We start from the raw sequence: 18,935 nt of genomic DNA, 5'->3' as shown, positions 1-18,935 counted from the left end.
GACTTTGTTGTTCACACAGGAGAGAGACGTGACTATCGTGGATCCTCTGGGGAGCCTCAACAACCTCATGATGCTGACGAGGCAAAACAGAGTCTCTTCAGATCAGAACTCCTCAAGAAACACCAGCAGAGACCCACAGAGAACTCACTGCTGCTCTGACTGTGGGAATAGTTTTGTTTCTTCAGGACATTTATAATCACACCAGAGAATACACACGGGAGAGAAACCTTACAGCTGTGCTCAATGTGGGAAGAGTTTTACTACATCTGGCCAGCTGACTTTACACCAGAAAACACACACAGGAGAAAAACATTATAGCTGTGATCAATGTGGGAAGAGTTTTATTACATCAAGCATTCTGACTCACACCAGAGAACACACACAGGAGAGAAGTCTTATAGCTGTGATAAATGTGGGAAGAGTTTTATTACATCAAGCATTCTGACTCACACCAGAGAACACACACAGGAGAGAAGTCTTATAGCTGTGATAAATGTGGGAAGAGTTTTATTACATCTAGCAATCTGACTCACACCAGAGAACACACACAGGAGAGAAATCTCAAAGCTGTGACCAGAGATAATCTGATAAAAGATCTCTGATCAAATATCAGAAAATACATGGAGTTGTTTCATGATATCAATGAATTAATGTCACAATGTAGAATGTTTTAACATTGTAGTAGGAGTATTTTAATGATGTCACAATGTAGAACCCTAAACGTTTGTCCCCTGTTCTATTGATTTCAGCATGATATGGATATTAGCCTCAGGGGAAAAATACAGGTTCTGAAAGGGTCGTTCCACTTACCACATTGGTGACCCACTTGAATCAAAATGCAACACTTCAAAATGTAGCTAGCTGTTTTCTACAAATTGTCCTCTAACCAGGGATGTACACATTATTCCCAGATTCCGTGTGGTTTTTGAGCTGTTAGTTTTAACAGGACGTGCAACTTCATCTCCTTCCTGTCACACAAATGATTTTAGCATTATATCGATGAGTGATGACAAATAAGTGTTGTGTTCCTTTGTTTAGCGACCCCTACCTTTAAATGCGTCACTCCAAAATGTAGCTGACTGTCTTCTGCAGGTTGTCCTCTAACCAGTGAGGTAAAATATATCTCCCATTTCCATGTGTTTTTTTTTTGGTCGTTTTAGTTTCAACAGCACATACAACCTGATTTCCCCCCCTAATCGATATAATGTATATAGCACATTTTAGGTTTAGGTTTTCAATATACCACAAACTGTTTCTGCATATTGGTTATTGATTTGGACACCCCAAATGTAATTGAAAAGATGTTGAAAATCAAACTATGCCCGACATCCAATATACAGTTCAGTTTTAGTTGAAAGTGAAAGTTGAGAAGATGTCTTTTCGGGTTGTTTTTTCATTGACTTGAAAACAACTTAATTTCAACGTACTTGCGGTCTAAACACATGGACGCAGTATAATAGACTGTTAATAAAATTGATTATAGACCAATCTGACATCACTCCAGTATTTCTTGACAACATTCAAGCGTTAATTGTCTTTATTCCACTAATGAAGAAGCATGACTCAAATCACCTCATATTTCAAACATCCAGCCTGACAAAATATACATGTTTTATTATTCCATGCCTCACCATTAAGTGAATTGTTGACAATACATATTAACAAAGGGGTGTACATTTGTTTTTTATATTTCATATTTACAATTCATGTAACATTTGGTAATCATTATTTATGCAACCAACTGACAATTTTTTGACATTGTTGCCCTGCTTTTAGAATATCAGGGTTCATTCTCAGATGTGCCAACCCAAATGTACTAGAGCATGACATTGGGGACTGGGCCCCGATCCAACAACATGCCTATCGAGTGAACCCTGAAAAGAGAGAGAAGCTCCGCAGTGAGGTGGAAAGTTACTACGGATATTGCAAGAGTTTCCTCTTGAAATCAGACATGTCTGTGGTAAGGACAACTTGGTTGCTGATTGTCTCAAGGGTGGGCAGTCAAAAAGATTTGCATTTTGCGTTTAGCCAGTGCGTTGCTATGGATCACAATTTATTTTGACTGCATGTTTTTCTGTATTGGAGATTAGTTTTAGAAACTAGTGAGTTTTAGGAAGATGAGAGTTCTAGAAGCTAGTGAGTTTTAGGATTCTGTAGAAAGAAAAAGGAGAAAAGATACGATTGTATATTATTATTTAGAAATATGTGTTTTTTCTTGTTTATAATTGTTGACAGCCAGTAGACACCATGTTTATATTGTAGAATGTGAAGCATTGTAGTTGATTATAATGTGAAATGGAAGATGTTTTCTGTTGGTGGTGAGCAAACTTGTCCAACAAAAATATAGGATATACAGTGCCTTGCGAAAGTATTTGGCCCCCTTGAACTTTTCGACCTTTTGCCACATTTCAGGCTTCAAACATAAAGATATAAAACTGTAATTCTTTGTGAAGAATCAACAATAAGTGGGACACAATCATGAAGTGGAACAAGATTTATTGGATATTTCAAACTTTTTTAACAAATAAAAAACTGAAAAATTGGGCGTGCCAAGGCAGTAGCTACTCTTCCTGGGGTTTATTATGGATCCCCATTAGTTCCTGCTGAGTAAGGTCAGGGAGCGTGCCAGCCTGCCTGAACCACCCCTTTCAAGCAAAAGGTATAAATGATGGGTTATGAATTAACCTCTTGAGGATACCCTAGGATAGGGGGCGCCACAGCGCATTTTGAAAAAAAATCGTTCCCATTTTCAACGGCCTACTAATCAAACTCAGAAGATAGGGCATGCATATACTTATTATATATGGATAGAAAACACTCTAAAGTTTCTAAAACTGTTTGAATGGTGTCTGTGAGTATAACAGAACTCATTTGGCAGGCAAAACCCTGAGACATTTTCTGACAGGAAGTGGATACCTGATGTGTTGTATTGAGTTCTAACCTATCCCATTGAAAAACACAGGGGTTTAGGAATATTTTGGCACTTCCTATTGCTTCCACTAGATGTCGCCAGTCCTTTCACAGTGGTTTGAGCCTTATAGAGTCAAAACTCAGTGAATGACAGGAGTTTGAAATTGGTCACAGGGGATGGGCCATCACCATTATGACGCCGGCGGCCATGTCTGCCCCCACCTTTGGAAACGGTTTTAAAGGCAATGAAATCATCCCCCTCGAATCTTATTGGCTCTCTTGGTGTTAGTGGCCCTGAACATTTATTTTATACAACGTTTGACATGTTTGAACGAACCTACATGCGCGAGGATTGCTTTCAGTATGAAGTGCAGAGCTGCGTTTGGAGAGAGCCATAGGACGCGCTACCAACATCAGGCTAATGGAACGTGAAGTATGGACTTTTTGACCGAAAATACATCTGTTGTGGACCTGGGATGCTTTCTGATGAAGACAACTAAAGGTAGGCGATTATTGACAATATTATTGAAGATGAGATGGTTCATACTGTTGCATCCAAGATGGCGCCGAGCACTGTATATTAGCTGATTTTCTGAGTATCGCATCTCCTTTTATCGCAAAGTGTGATTACCCAGTAAAGTTAATTTAAAATCTGGTATGACGGGTGTTCTCAAGAGATATTCATCTATAAATGTTAGATTGACAATATACATTTAAAAAATCGTTATAGTATAGCAATTTATTGAAACGTAGCATTGTTTACCGGGACGCTTTTGAGGGGAAATTAGGTAGTCAACGTCAGACAGAGATGTAAAATGCTGTTTTTATATATAAATATGACCTTTATTGAACAAAAGAATGCATGCATTGTATAACATGATGTCCTAGGGGTGCCATCTGATGAAGTTTGTAAAAGGTTAGTGCTACATTTAGCTGTTTATTGATAATATGTGATGGAAGTGGTTGGTCGGAAAATGGCTATGAAGCTGCTTTTTACGATGGACTCATCTAATATAATCTAATGATTTGCTTTTCCTGTAAAACCTTTTTGAAATCGGACGACGTGGGTCGATTCAGGAGAGGTGTATCTATAAAAAAAAAAAAAAAATATTTTTAATTTTTGTAAAAAATTATGATAATTTTTTAATGCTAATTGGCGATATGATTTTTCGCTGGATTTTGAACAGGTATAAATGATGGATTATGAATTAACAGGTATAAATTATGGATTATGAATTAACACATCCCCTGCGAGCCCAGGCATTTTACATTTTTGTCATTTAGCAGACGCTCTTATCCAGAGCAACTTACAGTAGTTAATGCATAAATTTCATACATTTAATTTCATGCATTTTTTTTTTTTTTTTTTGTACTGGCCCCCCGTGGGAATCGAACCCACAACCCTGGCATTGCACACACCATGCTCTACCAACTGAGCCACAGGGAAGACATACATTCAGGATTTATTACAGTCCATTTGCAATGTATATGGTCATCTCTCTCTCTCTCTCTCTCCATCTCTTCTTCAACAAGCAGCCATGTTCTTGTCATTCCACTAGGGACCTGTTTTCAGCATTTTATCCCTCAACACCCTTTACACATCTACTGCACTGGAATTATCCCTCTACACATGCACTGCACTGGAATTATCACATTGGCTGGCAGAAACTTACTGTTTTTTTATTGGGCCATCAAAGCTGTCTCAGTAAGAGACTAGTTGATTATGGACTAACAGTCTAACAGTTTGAAGGACACAACTCCTGTTATTCTGGTTAAACAGTGAGAGACTAGTTGATTAAAGAGTGAGGATTCTTTGACAATTAGGAAATAACATGTCATGTTTTACTCGTACCTCAGTCAGCATTGTGAACGGTTAGGAAATAACATGTCATGTTTTACTCGTACCTCAGCCAGCATTGTGAATGGTTAGGAAATAATGTGTCATGTTTTACTCGTACCTCAGCCGGCATTGTGAATGGTGTCTGAGGCTTTGACATACTAGACCATGGCAGTAAATCTAATACTTAGGTGTTTTTAGTCATGCGTGAAAGGTCTGGGGTGGTTCTGGCCATGCTGGCAGGGTCTGAATCAAACCCAATGTCCCCCTGGTACACTGACAGGGTCTGAATCAAACCCAATGTCCACCTGGCACACTGACAGGGTCTGAATCAAACCCAATGTCCACCTGGTACACTGACAGGGTCTGAATCAAACCCAATGTCCACCTGGCACACTCTGGCCTAAACTTTGCTGTCTCTTTTCATGAAACATGGATGCCAAATTAAAGTGCTTGGAAACCAAACAACTCTTCAGGCAGGTTACTCATGTGGTCAACTTAACCACCTCTATTAGACGTTACCTCGTTGGACCTCATCTCAGTGAGTTTAGGTTGGGGAAACCGTGGAGGAGAGGGCAGCTGTAACACAGTACCTGGTCTAGTACATGACATTGAGGAGGAGAGAGCAGCTGTAACACAGTACCTGGTCTAGTTCGTGACATTGAGACAAGGGGGATACTAAGAGGGACCAAGAGTCTGTTGATTGGTCAGTCAATGGGTTCATTTGTTTTATTATATGTTCAAATAAAATCAAGCTTTATTTATACAGCATATTTCAGACATGGATGCAACACAATGGAAAAAAACAAATTTAGTACATAAACTTAAGAGGATAAAAAACAGAAGAATAACAACTGAAAGACTAATGAACATTCTAAGGAAATGCCATTGATTAAAATATTAATTGGATGCAATATCCAACCGAAAATACAAGCTTGTTTTTTAGGAGGGGTTCTGAAAGACACTATGGGGGTGTCCACTGAAATAAAGGCTTGTTTTTTTAAGAGGGGCTCTCCACTGAAAGTTGACTAGTAACAACAACTGGGACCTAAAAGACACCCACCATGAGACCCACTAAATCTGCCCAAGAAGAGGCAAACAAAAGAAAAACCCACACCAAACTTAAAGACAGGAAGCAAACCAAAAACGTGGCGCAACTAAAGGTGTTGACTCTCCACATGTATCAAGACAACTGGAGCACTGGGCCAGACACTCTTAAATAGAACCTGGACCAGCTCAGGTGAAACACCTTCCCACTAACGAGATGGACAAGCCAGCACAGGTGTAACACATACTGACTAACGAGGTGACACCAATCAGTGCGTCCTACGTGCTAACGGGGTACACGTGCTAAAGTCCAACCTCAAAACATAAATGAAAAAACCAAAGCCTGTAACACCTTCCCCCTTAAGACAACAAATATATCCTATATTTTTGTTGGACAAGTTTGCTCACCACCAACAGAAAACAACTTGCTGTCAACAATTAAAAACAAGAAAAAACAAGTACTTCTAAATAATTATATACAATCCTAATTTTTTTCTCCTTTTTCTTTCTACAGAATCCTAAAACCCACTAGTTTCTAGAACTCTCGTTCCCTTGGAACGAGCCCAAACAAAACTCAAATCAAATTGTATTAGTCATGTCTGATTTCAAGAGCAAACTCCTGCAATATCTCGATAGGCATGTTGTTGGATCGGGGCCCAGTCCCCAATGTCATGCTCTAGTACATTTGGGTTGGCACATCTGAAAATGAACCCTGATATTCTAAAAGCAGGGTAACAATGTCAATATAATTATACCCAAAAATTGTCAGTTGGTTGCATAAATAATTATGATTACTAAATGTTACATGAATTGTAAATATGAAATATCAAAACCAAATGTACACCCCTTTGTTAATATGTATTGGCAATAATTAAATTAATGGTGAGGCATGGAATAATAAAACATGTATCTTTTGTCAGGCTGGATGTTTGAAATATGAGGTGATTTGAGTCATGCTTCTTCAGTAGTAGAATAAAGACAATTAGCATTTGAATGTTGTCAATAAATGCTGGAGTGATGTAGGATTGTTAAAATTGATTATAGACCAATTTATCATACTGCGTCCATGTGTATAGGCTGCAAGTACCTTGAAATTAAGTTGTTTTCAAGTCAATCAAAAAACGACCAGAAAATACATATTTTCAACTTTCACTTTCAACTACAACCGAACATTTTGGAAGTCAGGCATAGTCTTATTTTCAACATCTTTTAAATTACATTTTGCTAAATGGGAATAGTGCAATGTAAAAACACAGTTTTAACGAGTCCAAATCAATAACCAATATGTAGAAACAGATTGGGATATATTGAAAACCTAACCTAACCCAACTCCTATTTTTGTTAAATCTCATAAATAGTACTCTCTCAATTCAGAGCCTGGATTTTCCCCCTGAGGCTAATATCCATACCATGTTGAAATCAATAGAACAGGGGACAAACGTTTAGGGTTCTACATTGTGACATCATTAAAATACTCCTACTACAATGTTAAAACATTCTACATTGTGACATTATTTCATTGATATCATGAAACAACTCCTTCATGAATACATTTTCTGATATTTGATCAGAGATCTTTTATCAGATTATCAATGGTCACAGCTATCAGATTTCTCTCCTGTGTGTGATCTCTGGTGCAACGTCAGATTTCCAGAATGAACAAAACTCTTCCCACATTGATTACAGCTATACGGTTTCTCTCCTGTGTGTGTTCTCTGGTGTACTGTCAGATCACTAGATTGAACAAAACACTTCCCACATTGAGTACAGCTAAAAGGTTTCTCTCCTGTGTGTGTTCTCTGGTGTCTCTTCAGATGGCTAGATTGAACAAAACTCTTCCCACATTGATCACAGCTATATGGTTTCTCTCCTGTGTGTGTTCGCTGGTGTGATATCAGGTTGCTTTGCTGAGTAAAACTTTTCCCACATTGATTACAGCTATAAGGTTTCTCTCCTGTGTGTGTTCTCTGGTGTATAGTCAGACTGCTAGATGTAACAAAACTCTTCCCACATTGATCACAGCTATAAGGTTTCTCTCCTGTGTGTGTTCTCTGGTGTACTGTCAGATCACTAGACTGAACAAAACTCTTCCCACATTGATCACAGCTAAAAGGCTTCTCTCCTGTGTGTGTTTTCTGGTGTATCTTCAGATGGCTAGATTGAACAAAACTCTTCCCACACTGATCACAGCTAAAAGGTTTCTCTCCTGTGTGTATTCTCTGGTGTACAATAAGATGGCTAGATGTATCAAAACTTGTCCCACATTGAGTACAGATATAAAGTTTCTCTCCTGTGTGTGTTCTCTGGTGTCTCTTCAGACAGCTAGAACTACCAAAACTCTTCCCACATTGATCACAGGTACAATGTTTCTCTCCTGTGTGTGTTCTCTGGTGTGATATCAGTCTGTGTGACTGAGAAAAACTCTTCCCACATTGAGTACAGCTATAGGGTTTCTCTCCGGTGTGTGTTCTCCGGTGTGTTATCAAGCTGGATGAATAAGTAAAACTCTTCCCACATTCATCACAGCTATACGGTTTCTCTCCTGTGTGGATTGTCTGATGAATTTTAATGCCTGCTGAGGAGGTGAATCTCTTCCCACAGTCAGAGCAGCAGTGAGTTCTCTTCCCTGTGGATCTCTGCAGGTGTTTCTTGAGGTGTTCTGATCTGGAGAGACTCTTCTCTGCCTTGTCAACATCATGAGGTTGTTGAGGCTCCCCAGAGGACCCATGGTAGTCCCGTCTCTCTCCTGTGTGAACAACAAAGTCAGACAGATGGTTATAGGCCCACAACAGCGGAAATCCACTGTAAAAGGTGATGCCAACAGCGTAGGCATTATGTTGTACAACAATTGTCGTCTGTAATGAATGTTACAATTATTTGACTTAAAATGAGCAAGAAAAGCCATATTTTGTCTTGTTTTCACATTAGTAGAAACATCTAAGATTGTAGACTAGAAATAAGTTATTCATGTTGTTGAAACTCCAAGCACTGTGCCAGACAACTTTTGGTCTCCAATATAGGCCCCTTTCTGTGTTTGCTAAAATTGCGGCACGAGGGCAAAGCACACACAATTTGGTTGCAGAAACTCCTTCCTGCTAATGAGGAAACCGCTAGTTATGGATGTAGTATATCTGGTAATGAGTAAACCACTAGTTATGGATGTAGTATATCTGGTAATGAGGAAACCACTAGTTATGGATGTAGTATATCTGGTAATGAGGAAACCACTAGTTATGGATGTAGTATATCTGGTAATGAGGAAACCACTAGTTATGGATGTAGTATATCTGGTAATGAGGAAACCACTAGTTATGGATGTAGTATATCTGGTAATGAGGAAACCACTAGTTATGGATGGTTTTCATAACAATCGGTAATAGGTATTTTTGGCCACCGATTTTTATTTATTTTTTAATTCATATTTTTTAACCAGGCAAGTCAGTTAAGAACACATTCTTCTTTTAATGACGGCCTAAGAACAGTGGGTTTACTGCCCTGTTCAGGGGCAGAACGACAGATTTTTACCTTGTCGGCTTGGGGATTCAATCTGGCAACCTTACGGTTAACTAGTCCAACGCTCTAACCACCTGCTTTACATTGCACTCCACGAGGAGCCTGCCTGTTACGCGAATGCAGTAAGAAGCGAAGGTAAGTTGCTAGCTAGCATTAAACTTATCTTATATAAAACAATCAATCAATCATAATCACTAGTTAACTACACATGGTTGATGATATTACTAGTTTATCTAGCCTGCCCTGCGTTGCATATAATCGATGTGGTGCGCATTCGCGAAAAAGGACTGTCGTTGCTACAACGTGTACCTAACCATAAAGACATACCAATGTCTTTCTAAAAATCAATACACAAGTATATATTTTTTAAACCTGCGTATTTAGTTAATATTGCCTGCTAACATGAATTTCTTTTAACTAGGGAAAGTATGTCACCTCTGCAACAGAGTCAGGGTATATTTATTTTATTTCACCTTTATTTAATCAGGTAGGGAAGTTGAGAAGTTCTCATTTACAATTGCGACCTGGCCAAGATAAAGCAAAGCAGTTCGACAACATACAAAAACACAGAGTTACACATGGAGTAAAACAACATACACTCAATGATACAGTAGACAAAAAATAAGACTAAATACAATGTGAGCAAATGATGTGAGATAAGGGAGGTAAAGGCAAAAAAGGCCATGGTGGCAAAGTAAATAAAGTATAGCAAGTAAAACACTGGAATGGTAGATTTGTAATTTGAAGAAAGTTAAAAGTTAAAATATAAATAATATGGTGCAAAGGAGCAAAATAATAAATAAAATAAATAAATACAGTAGGGGAAGAGGTAGTAGTTTGGGCTAAATTATAGATGGGCTATGTACAGGTGCAGTGATCTGGGAGCTGCTCTGATAGCTGGTGCTTAAAGCTAGTGAGGGAGATAAGTGTTTCCAGTTTCAGAGATTTTTGTAGTTCGTTCCAGTCATTGGCAGCAGAGAACTGGAAGGAGAGACGACCAAAGGAGGAGTTGGCTTTAGGGGTGACCAGAGAGATATACCTGCTGGAGCGCGTGCTACAGGTGGGTGCTGCTATGGTGACCAGTGAGCGGAGATAAGGGGGGACTTTACCTAGCAGGGTCTTGTAGATGACCTGGAGCCAATGTGTTTGGCGACGATTATGAAGCGAAGGCCAGCCAACGAGAGCGTACAGGTCGCAGTGGTGGGTAGTATATGGGGCTTTGGTGACAAAACGGATGGCACTGTGATAGACTGCATCCAGCTTGTTGAGTAGGGTATTGGAGGCTATTTTGTAAATGACATCGCCGAAGTCAAGGATTGGTAGGATGGTCAGTTTTACGAGGGTATGTTTGGCAGCATGAGTGAAGGATGCTTTGTTGCGAAATAGGAAGCCAATTCTAGATTTAACTTTGGATTGGAGATGATTGATGTGAGTCTGGAAGGAGAGTTTACAGTCTAACCAGACACCTAGGTATTTGTAGTTGTCCACAAATTTTAAGTCAGAACCGTCCAGAGAAGTGATGCTGGACAGGCGGGCAGGTGCAGGCAGCGATCGGTTGAAGAGCATGCATTTAGTTTTACTTGTGTTTAGGAGCAGTTGGAGACCACGGAAGGAGAGTTGTATGGCATTGAAGCTCGTCTGGAGGGTTGTTAACACAGTGTCCAAAGAAGGGCCAGAAGTATACAGAATGGTGTCGTCTGCGTAGAGGTGGATCAGAGATTCACCAGCAGTAAGAGCGACATCATTGATGTATACAGAGAAAAGAGTTGGAGTATATGCAGCAGTTTGGGCCACCTGGCTCGTTGCGAACTGTGTGAATACTATTTCTTCCTAACAAAGACAGCCAACTTCGCCAAACGGGGTGTCGACTATATAGCCTAGAAACCTGGTTAAACTATCATTATGACATCATGGATGGATTCTAGAATATACTATATAGCCTAGAAACCTGGTTAAACTATCATTATGACATCATGGATGAAATGTACAATATACACTCTAGAAACCTGGTTAAACTATCATTATGACATCATGGATGAATTCTAGAATATACTATACTGCTCAAAAAAATAAAGGGAACACTTAAACAACACATCCTAGATCTGAATGAAAGAAATAATCTTATTAAATATTTTTTCTTTACATAGTTGAATGTGCTGACAACAAAATCACACAAAAATAATCAATGGAAATCCAATTGATCAACCCATGGAGGTCTGGATTTGGAGTCACACTCAAAATTAAAGTGGAAAACCACACTACAGGCTGATCCAACTTTGATGTAATGTCCTTAAAACAAGTCAAAATGAGGCTCAGTAGTGTGTGTGGCCTCCACGTGCCTGTATGACCTCCCTACAATGCCTGGGCATGCTCCTGATAAGGTGGCGGATGGTCTCCTGAGGGATCTCCTCCCAGACCTGGACTAAAGCATCCGCCAACTCCTGGACAGTCTGTGGTGCAACGTGGCGTTGGTGGATGGAGCAAGACATCATCATGTCAATTGGATTCATCATGTCAATCATCAATTGGATTCAGGTCTGGGGAACGGGCGGGCCAGTCCATAGCATCAATGCCTTCCTCTTGCAGCAACTGCTGACACACTCCAGCCACATGAGGTCTAGCATTGTCTTGCATTAGGAGGAACCCAGGGCCAACCGCACCAGCATATGGTCTCACAAGGGGTCTGAGGATCTCATCTCGGTACCTAATGGCAGTCAGGCTACCTCTGGCGAGCACATGGAGGGCTGTGCGGCCCCCCAAAGAAATGCCACCCCACACCATGACTGACCCACCGCCAAACCGGTCATGCTGGAGGATGTTGCAGGCAGCAGAACGTTCTCCACGGCGTCTCCAGACTCTGTCACGTCTGTCAAGTGCTCAGTGTGAACCTGCTTTCATCTGTGAAGAGCACAGGGCGCCAGTGGCAAATTCGCCAATCTTGGTGTTCTCTGGCAAATGCCAAACGTCCTGCACGGTGTTGGGCTGTAAGCACAACCCCCACCTGTGGACGTCGGGCCCTCATACCACCCTCATGGAGTCTGTTTCTGACCGTTTGAGCAGACACATGCACATTTGTGGCCTGCTGGAGGTCATTTTGCAGGGCTCTGGCAGTGCTCCTCCTGCTCCTCCTTGCACAAAGGCGGAGGTAGCGTTCCTGCTGCTGGGTTGTTGCCCTCCTATGGCCTCCTCCACGTCTCCTGATGTACTGGCCTGTCTCCTGGTAGCGCCTCCATGCTCTGGACACTACGCTGACAGACACAGCAAACCTTCTTCCCACAGCTCGCATTGATGTGCCAACCTGGATGAGCTGCACTACCTGAGCCACTTGTGTGGGTTGTAGACTCCGTCTCATGCTACCACTAGAGTGAAAGCACCGCCAGCATTCAAAAGTGACCAAAACATCAGCCAGGAAGCATAGGAACTGAGAAGTGGTCTGTGGTCACCACCTGCAGAACCACTCCTTTATTGGGGGTGTCTTGCTAATTGCCTATAATTTCCACCTGTTGTCTATTCCATTTGCACAACAGCAAGTGAAATGTATTGTCAATCAGTGTTGCTTCCTAAGTGGACAGTTTGATTTCACAGAAGTGTGATTGACTTGGAGTTACATTGTGTTGTTTAAGTGTTCCCTTTTATTTTTTTGAGCAGTGTATATAGCCTAGAAACCTGGTTAAACTGTCATTATGACATAATGGATGAATTCTAGAATATACTATATAGCCTAGAAACTGGTTAAACTATCATTATGACATCATGGATGGCCAGTCCTTGTATTCATTTACATTTTACATTTAAGTCATTTAGCAGACGCTCTTATCCAGAGCGACTTACAAATTGGTGCATTCGCCTTATGATATCCAGTGGAACAACCACTTTACAAAAATCTTTTAAGGGGGGGGGGTTAGAAGGATTACTTTATCCTATCCCAGGTATTCCTTAAAGAGGTGGGGTTTCAGGTGTCTCCGGAAGGTGGTGATTGACTCCGCTGTCCTGGCGTCGTGAGGGAGCTTGTTCCACCATTGGGGTGCCAGAGCAGCGAACAGTTTTGAGTGGGCTGAGCGGGAACAGTGCTTCCTCAGAGGTAGGGGGGCCAGCAGGCCAGAGGTGGATGAACGCAGTGCCCTGAGCTGAATGTAACAGTGTAGGTTCCGTCCCTCTCTTCGCCCCAACCCGGGATCGAACCAGGGACCCTTGCACACATCAACAACTGACACCCCACGAAGCATCGTTACCCATCGTGCCACAAAAGCCGCGGCCCTTGCAACGCAAGGGGAAACCCTACTTCAAGTCTCAGAGCGAGTGACGTCACTGATTGAAACGCTATTAGCACGCACCATCGCTAACTAACTAGCCATTTCACATCGGTTACATGAACTCAAACCTGGATCCAGCGACTGTCAGGCCAAGATGTCTGAACTTCTTGACGGGGTCGCTAGGTGTTGGGTTACGGTTGCTACAATAGCTTTCTCTATGAATTTGAGAGTGGTTACATTTCTCCAGCCCCCATCCCTCAGCTGTTGACCAAACCAAGTCTCTGGGCAGCCATTTTGTTGCTGTTTAAAAAAAAACACACAACCCAGGAATCTGCAGTTCAAACAATAACAAATCTGTCATTCCACCACTGTTTTGGTAATAAGATGATGATGTAACTACAGACATATAACTACAGACAGACAGACCTATGGATGCAAGGACTGACCAACCATGATATCAACATTATAGTTTTAACCATGTTAAGGCTATACAGTGTTGATTTACATTGTTTCTAAACATTGGAGTAAAAAAAAGCTTATTTGGGGTTCTGATGGGGAACAATAGTTGAACTAAGCTCATGAGGCATGTGTTATATTCTTCAAGAATCAATGGCTATAAATAAATAATTTAAAAGTCCAAATATGGATGGAGCAATTGCAGATTTCCGCTTTAACACCAAACATCAGTTAAACAACTGCAGAGTTTGTGCCTCTGTATTTAAGACAGTACTTACTAGTGTTAATCAGGGAACGGTTTCCCAAAACCACCTTATGGCTAAGTTCATTGTTAGAACTATTGGACGCCTTAAGATGCGTTTGGGAAACTGGGCCCAGATATCCAGTTTCCTCCTCTTCCTTTTTCGATGTAACAGTCACCTCCCACTCCTCCTCTTTCACTCCAAAAACTGGATCCTCCTCTTCTTTTACAGTAACATCCTCCTCTTTCACTCTGAACGCATCTTCCTCTTCTTTCACTGTAACGTCTTTCTCTTCTTCTTTCACTGTAACAGCCTCACCCTCTACTTGTTTTTGTATTTCAACAGCCTCTTCTTTCTCCATCCAGCAGACCTCTTCTTTAGCAGCAGGAGAGTAGCTTAGTGAACTCATGGTTGGCGATGTTAGCTAGCTAAGCTAATGCTAACTTAACCAGCCCGCTAGCTGACTAATAACAACAACACCGTAAATATGAAATTAAATCGGATAACTAACTAGACGACAGAAGTGGGTTTAAAACACAGTGGCTAATATACACGAAAGCGTCTAAAGAGCTTTATTGGCTCGGCTATTTTGTCTAGCAAGCTACCGAGGTGGCTGAATAACTGTTGCTGCTGTTGAAAGAAGCATTCCGTCCACTAGATTATACGTCACACCACAGCATTACCTTAAATTCCCACACCGCCGTCTGCTGACTGGAGTGGGTAACGCAGTTGAGTAAAATGTTAATTTAATTTTCAGACAAAAAGTTAAAGGGTAGGAATCAGGGACGTCGCTAGAATATTCATTAACCACTATAAATAAATCAATATCAGTCTATATATTTTTTCTGTGATTAATTTTTTTCGTCAACCGTTCCATCGCATCTTAAACTTCTTACCGGGCAGCACTAGGACCGGGGAGGCTGCTGCTGCACTAGTGACTGTTAGACTTTCTTCAGCAAAGATGGCGGACAGAAATACTAGGAGAGAGGGGTACCCCTACACAGAACTGAACTGGATTAAAGATGGCGGACAGAAATACTAGGAGAGAGGGGTACCCCTACACCAGTCCTTCTCAAATAGTGGGGCGCGCCCCCCTGGGGGGGGGCTCGGAGTGATGCCAGGGGGCGCGCGTGACCCCGGGGAACATGCTTTTTCTTGCCGCGGGGAGTAGTTTTTTTTTTTACCGAACAAGAGCACACAGCACAGAGCAGGAGATATGAAGTGCAGATAACAAACCCTTAAGAGACACCATGGAAAAATATTTTACAGGGATGAAAAGAAAGGCGGAGAGAGACGGAGATAATGAGACAAACGTAAGTCTCCCGAAAGCTAAAACGAGGAAATATGACGAAGCGTATGTAGCGCTTGGCTTCACTGTGACTACGGTGGGAGACGAGGAAAGACCGGTATGTTTACTGTGTCTAAAAATGTTGGCAGCGGACAGCATGAAGCCAAATAAATTAAGGCGTCACTTAAAGACATTACACCCCAATCACGCTGATAAGCCGCTTGAGTTTTTTCAGCGAAAACGTGCCGAATATTGCCAACAATCGTCCCGCTTTGTGAATGCTTCTTCAGTAAACCAGCGAGCACTGTTAGCATCATATAAGGTGGCGTACCAAATTGCTCAGTGCAAAAAAACCCACTCCATAGCAGAGGAGCTGATACTGCCTGCAGCATTAGACATGGTCTCTGTCATGCTGGACGACGCAAGTGCTGCAAAAATAAAAACTATCCCTTAGTTCAATGACACTGTCGCCAGACGTATAAATGACATTGCTAACGATCTTAAAGAACAGCTGGTAGATAAACTCAAAGACAAACGTTTTGCCTTACAGTTCGATGAAGCAAATGACAGCAACAAAGACTGTTTGTTTATCGCTTATGTACGTTTTGACATGACAAACTCCCTGTGTGAGGATCTACTTTTTTTGTAAATATGTCAGAGACAGAGCCACAGCTGAAGAGCTATTCAAAATGCTGGACTGCTTCCTGACTGAGAATGGGCTAAAGTGAGAGAACTGCATTGGTGTTTGCAGTGATGGTGCACAGACCATGGCAGGGATGAGAAAAGGACTTCGGGCACTCATCAAGAAGGCCTCACCTAATGCTGAGTGGACACACTGTGTTATACACAGAGAAGCACTGGCATCAAGGCACCTTTCCTCTGAATTAAGTGAGGTTATGACTGACATTGTAGGTGTAGTCAATTGTATAAAGACCAGACCACTAAAAACAAGAGTCTTCTCTGCTATCTGTGAGGAGATGGGAGCTGAACATCAAGCTGTGCTGTTTCACAGTGAAGCAAGGTGGCTGTCACGAGGAAAAGTCTTGTCCCGAGTTTTTGAGCTCAGAGAGCAGATAAGAATGTTTTTGGAGCAGGAGCACAAGTATGACATCACAGAAAAATTTAGTGATGAGAACTTCCTGGCAAAACTGGCCTACCTGAGTGACATATTTGGAAAGCTAAATGAACTAAATCTACACCTTCAAGGGAAAGATAAACACCTCCCTCAGGTCACAGACAAGATCAGCTCTTTCACTCGAAAGCTTGCAATGTGGGGCAGGCGACTTGATGAAGGAAATACTGATTCATTCGAGAACCTGCATGAATTTGTTGACACTACTGACTATGATGCCACCTCAGTGATTCCATATATTAAGGAGCATATTTCATCACTGATGGGATTCTTTAAAAAGTACTTCCCTGAAAACAGTTCCCAATATGACTGGGTGAGAGATCCTTTCAATGCACCAGCTCCAACTGGTTTCAGCTCTGCAGAGGAGGACCAGTTCATTGATATGACGTCTGACTCCACATTCAGACTGAGGTTCACATCACAGACACTGAGTGAATTCTGGCTGAGTGTAGAGAGGCAGTATCCACTCTTAGGGCAGAGGGCCATGGGCATTCTTCTTCCTTTTGCAACATCTTATCTTTGTGAGACTGGCTTCTCTGCTGTTGCTGCACTGAAGACCAAGTACAGGTCCCAGCTAAACATTGAGCAGGAGCTGAGAGTTGCAGTATCATGCTTCAAACCCCGCTTCGAAAAGCTGTGCTCTGCAAAATGTGCTCATTGTAGCCATTAATCCTGACTTCCTCATTTTGATTAAAAAAAAATCAGCACAAATTGTTTTATTCATTTTTGTTTTATAGGTCAAAATGTTTCATATATTGTGCTCCTGAGTTAATGTTGCTGATCAATTTGAATTTATTATTATTTATTGATTTTATTTTATTTTTCAGTATCAAATGGTCAAAAAATGTTTACAGTTTAAATAAGGGTTGAATTTTTTTTTACATTTCAGGCAAATTCATGCACTTGAAGTCTTTTCTGTTACAAACAAAAAAAAACAATGTTAATAAAGTTATTCTTTGTTGTAAGTTGATCTATATTTCTTTATTTTTTATTTTTATTTAATGTTAATAAGGATACAATGTTATGCAGAGGTGTACTTATAACAGTTTCATAGACAAATTATACTATTTACAGTCGCGGCGGAGAGTTGGGGGAGCGCGAAATGTTTACTTCTTCCTAGGGGGGGCGTAACAGAAAATAATTGAGAAGCCCTACACAGAACTGAACTGGATCAAAGATGGCGGACAGAAATACTAGGATGGAAGCAAATGTAAGGGATTATAACGTCATAACGAATCATGTAAAAACATGTAACATGTAACAGGAATGTTAGTTAATGTAGAGACAAACGATTATGCTTTTTTTTTTTTTATCTTAAAGTTAATTTACGAAAATCGCGATTTAGCCAGCTAGCTGACCAGCTAACATTAGCCGGCTAGCTGACCAGCTAACATTAGCCGGCTAGCTGACCAGCTAACATTAACCGGCTAGCTGACCAGCTAACATTAGCCGGCTAGCTGGGCTAGCTAACATTAACCAGCAAGCTGATTAGCTTTATGGGTGTTGTGACACGAGTATGAAATTGTACTTCTGGTTGTTTTAGGGACTCCTGAAACAACCAGCAAACCAGTCTGTCGTTTTGTGAAACAGTGAATGTATAGAATCTAGCCAGCTAAAGAATTTACTACAAATTAAATGTACAATTTTGTAAGCTTGCCTTGCTGATATTTGCCATGCAGATAGATGAAATAACGTAGCTAGCTATGTTCTTGCTTATTGTGCAGTGGATGATTAAAATACATGTATGCCTATGGATGTGTAGCTAGCTATCTAGCCGATCTGTGTATGGACCCAAACGTTTGGTATACATATTAGTTCAGAACCTAGCTATGAACCTCAGCTATCATAGCCAGTTGTATCAACTTCAAAACAGTCTGAATGACATTAATGAAGCCTATGGATTGAGTAGAATATAATATAACTTTGTGCCAAGGATGCAAGTCGTATATACATGTAGTTATTACCATGCATGAGATCCCCACATTGTAGCCTGTACATTTAATATATTCACTGATCATGTACTCTACCTTGGCAAATAAAAGTCAAGTTTAGGTATGAATGTCTTTGAGATTATTTTTCAGTCATATCCAATACCAGGAGGCCCAAATTCCAGTCTTTGAATGATGCTGTGTCTGCATGTATGTATTACAATTATACACTTCAACAGTGTTTACCAATCTTGGTCCTGGGACATCAATGGTTACACATTGTAACTAATAGACTAGAAACAGGATTTAACTAGTTAATTCATATATAC

At 40.9% G+C, this 18,935-nt stretch overlaps 2 protein-coding genes across 2 annotated transcripts in view; one reads left to right on the top strand and one right to left on the bottom strand.

Moving 5' to 3' along the window:
* The window catches only part of LOC106606985 (zinc finger protein 850-like), an 898,172-nt gene that overhangs the window by 668,234 nt on the left and 211,003 nt on the right, over positions 1-18,935 (top strand). The window lies entirely within an intron of this gene.
* LOC123723857 (zinc finger protein 2 homolog) lies at positions 7,372-8,364 on the bottom strand (the record flags this gene model as incomplete). The annotated part of the gene is made up of 2 exons (XM_045711920.1): positions 7,372-8,047; positions 8,207-8,364. Coding segments are annotated over 2 exons (822 nt in total), but the record flags the coding sequence as incomplete, so codon positions are not given.

Source organism: Salmo salar, chromosome ssa02 (genome assembly GCF_905237065.1).
Source record: "Salmo salar chromosome ssa02, Ssal_v3.1, whole genome shotgun sequence".
Taxonomy (NCBI): Eukaryota; Metazoa; Chordata; class Actinopteri; order Salmoniformes; family Salmonidae; genus Salmo; species Salmo salar.
This window is presented reverse-complemented; position numbering and strand designations above follow the sequence as displayed.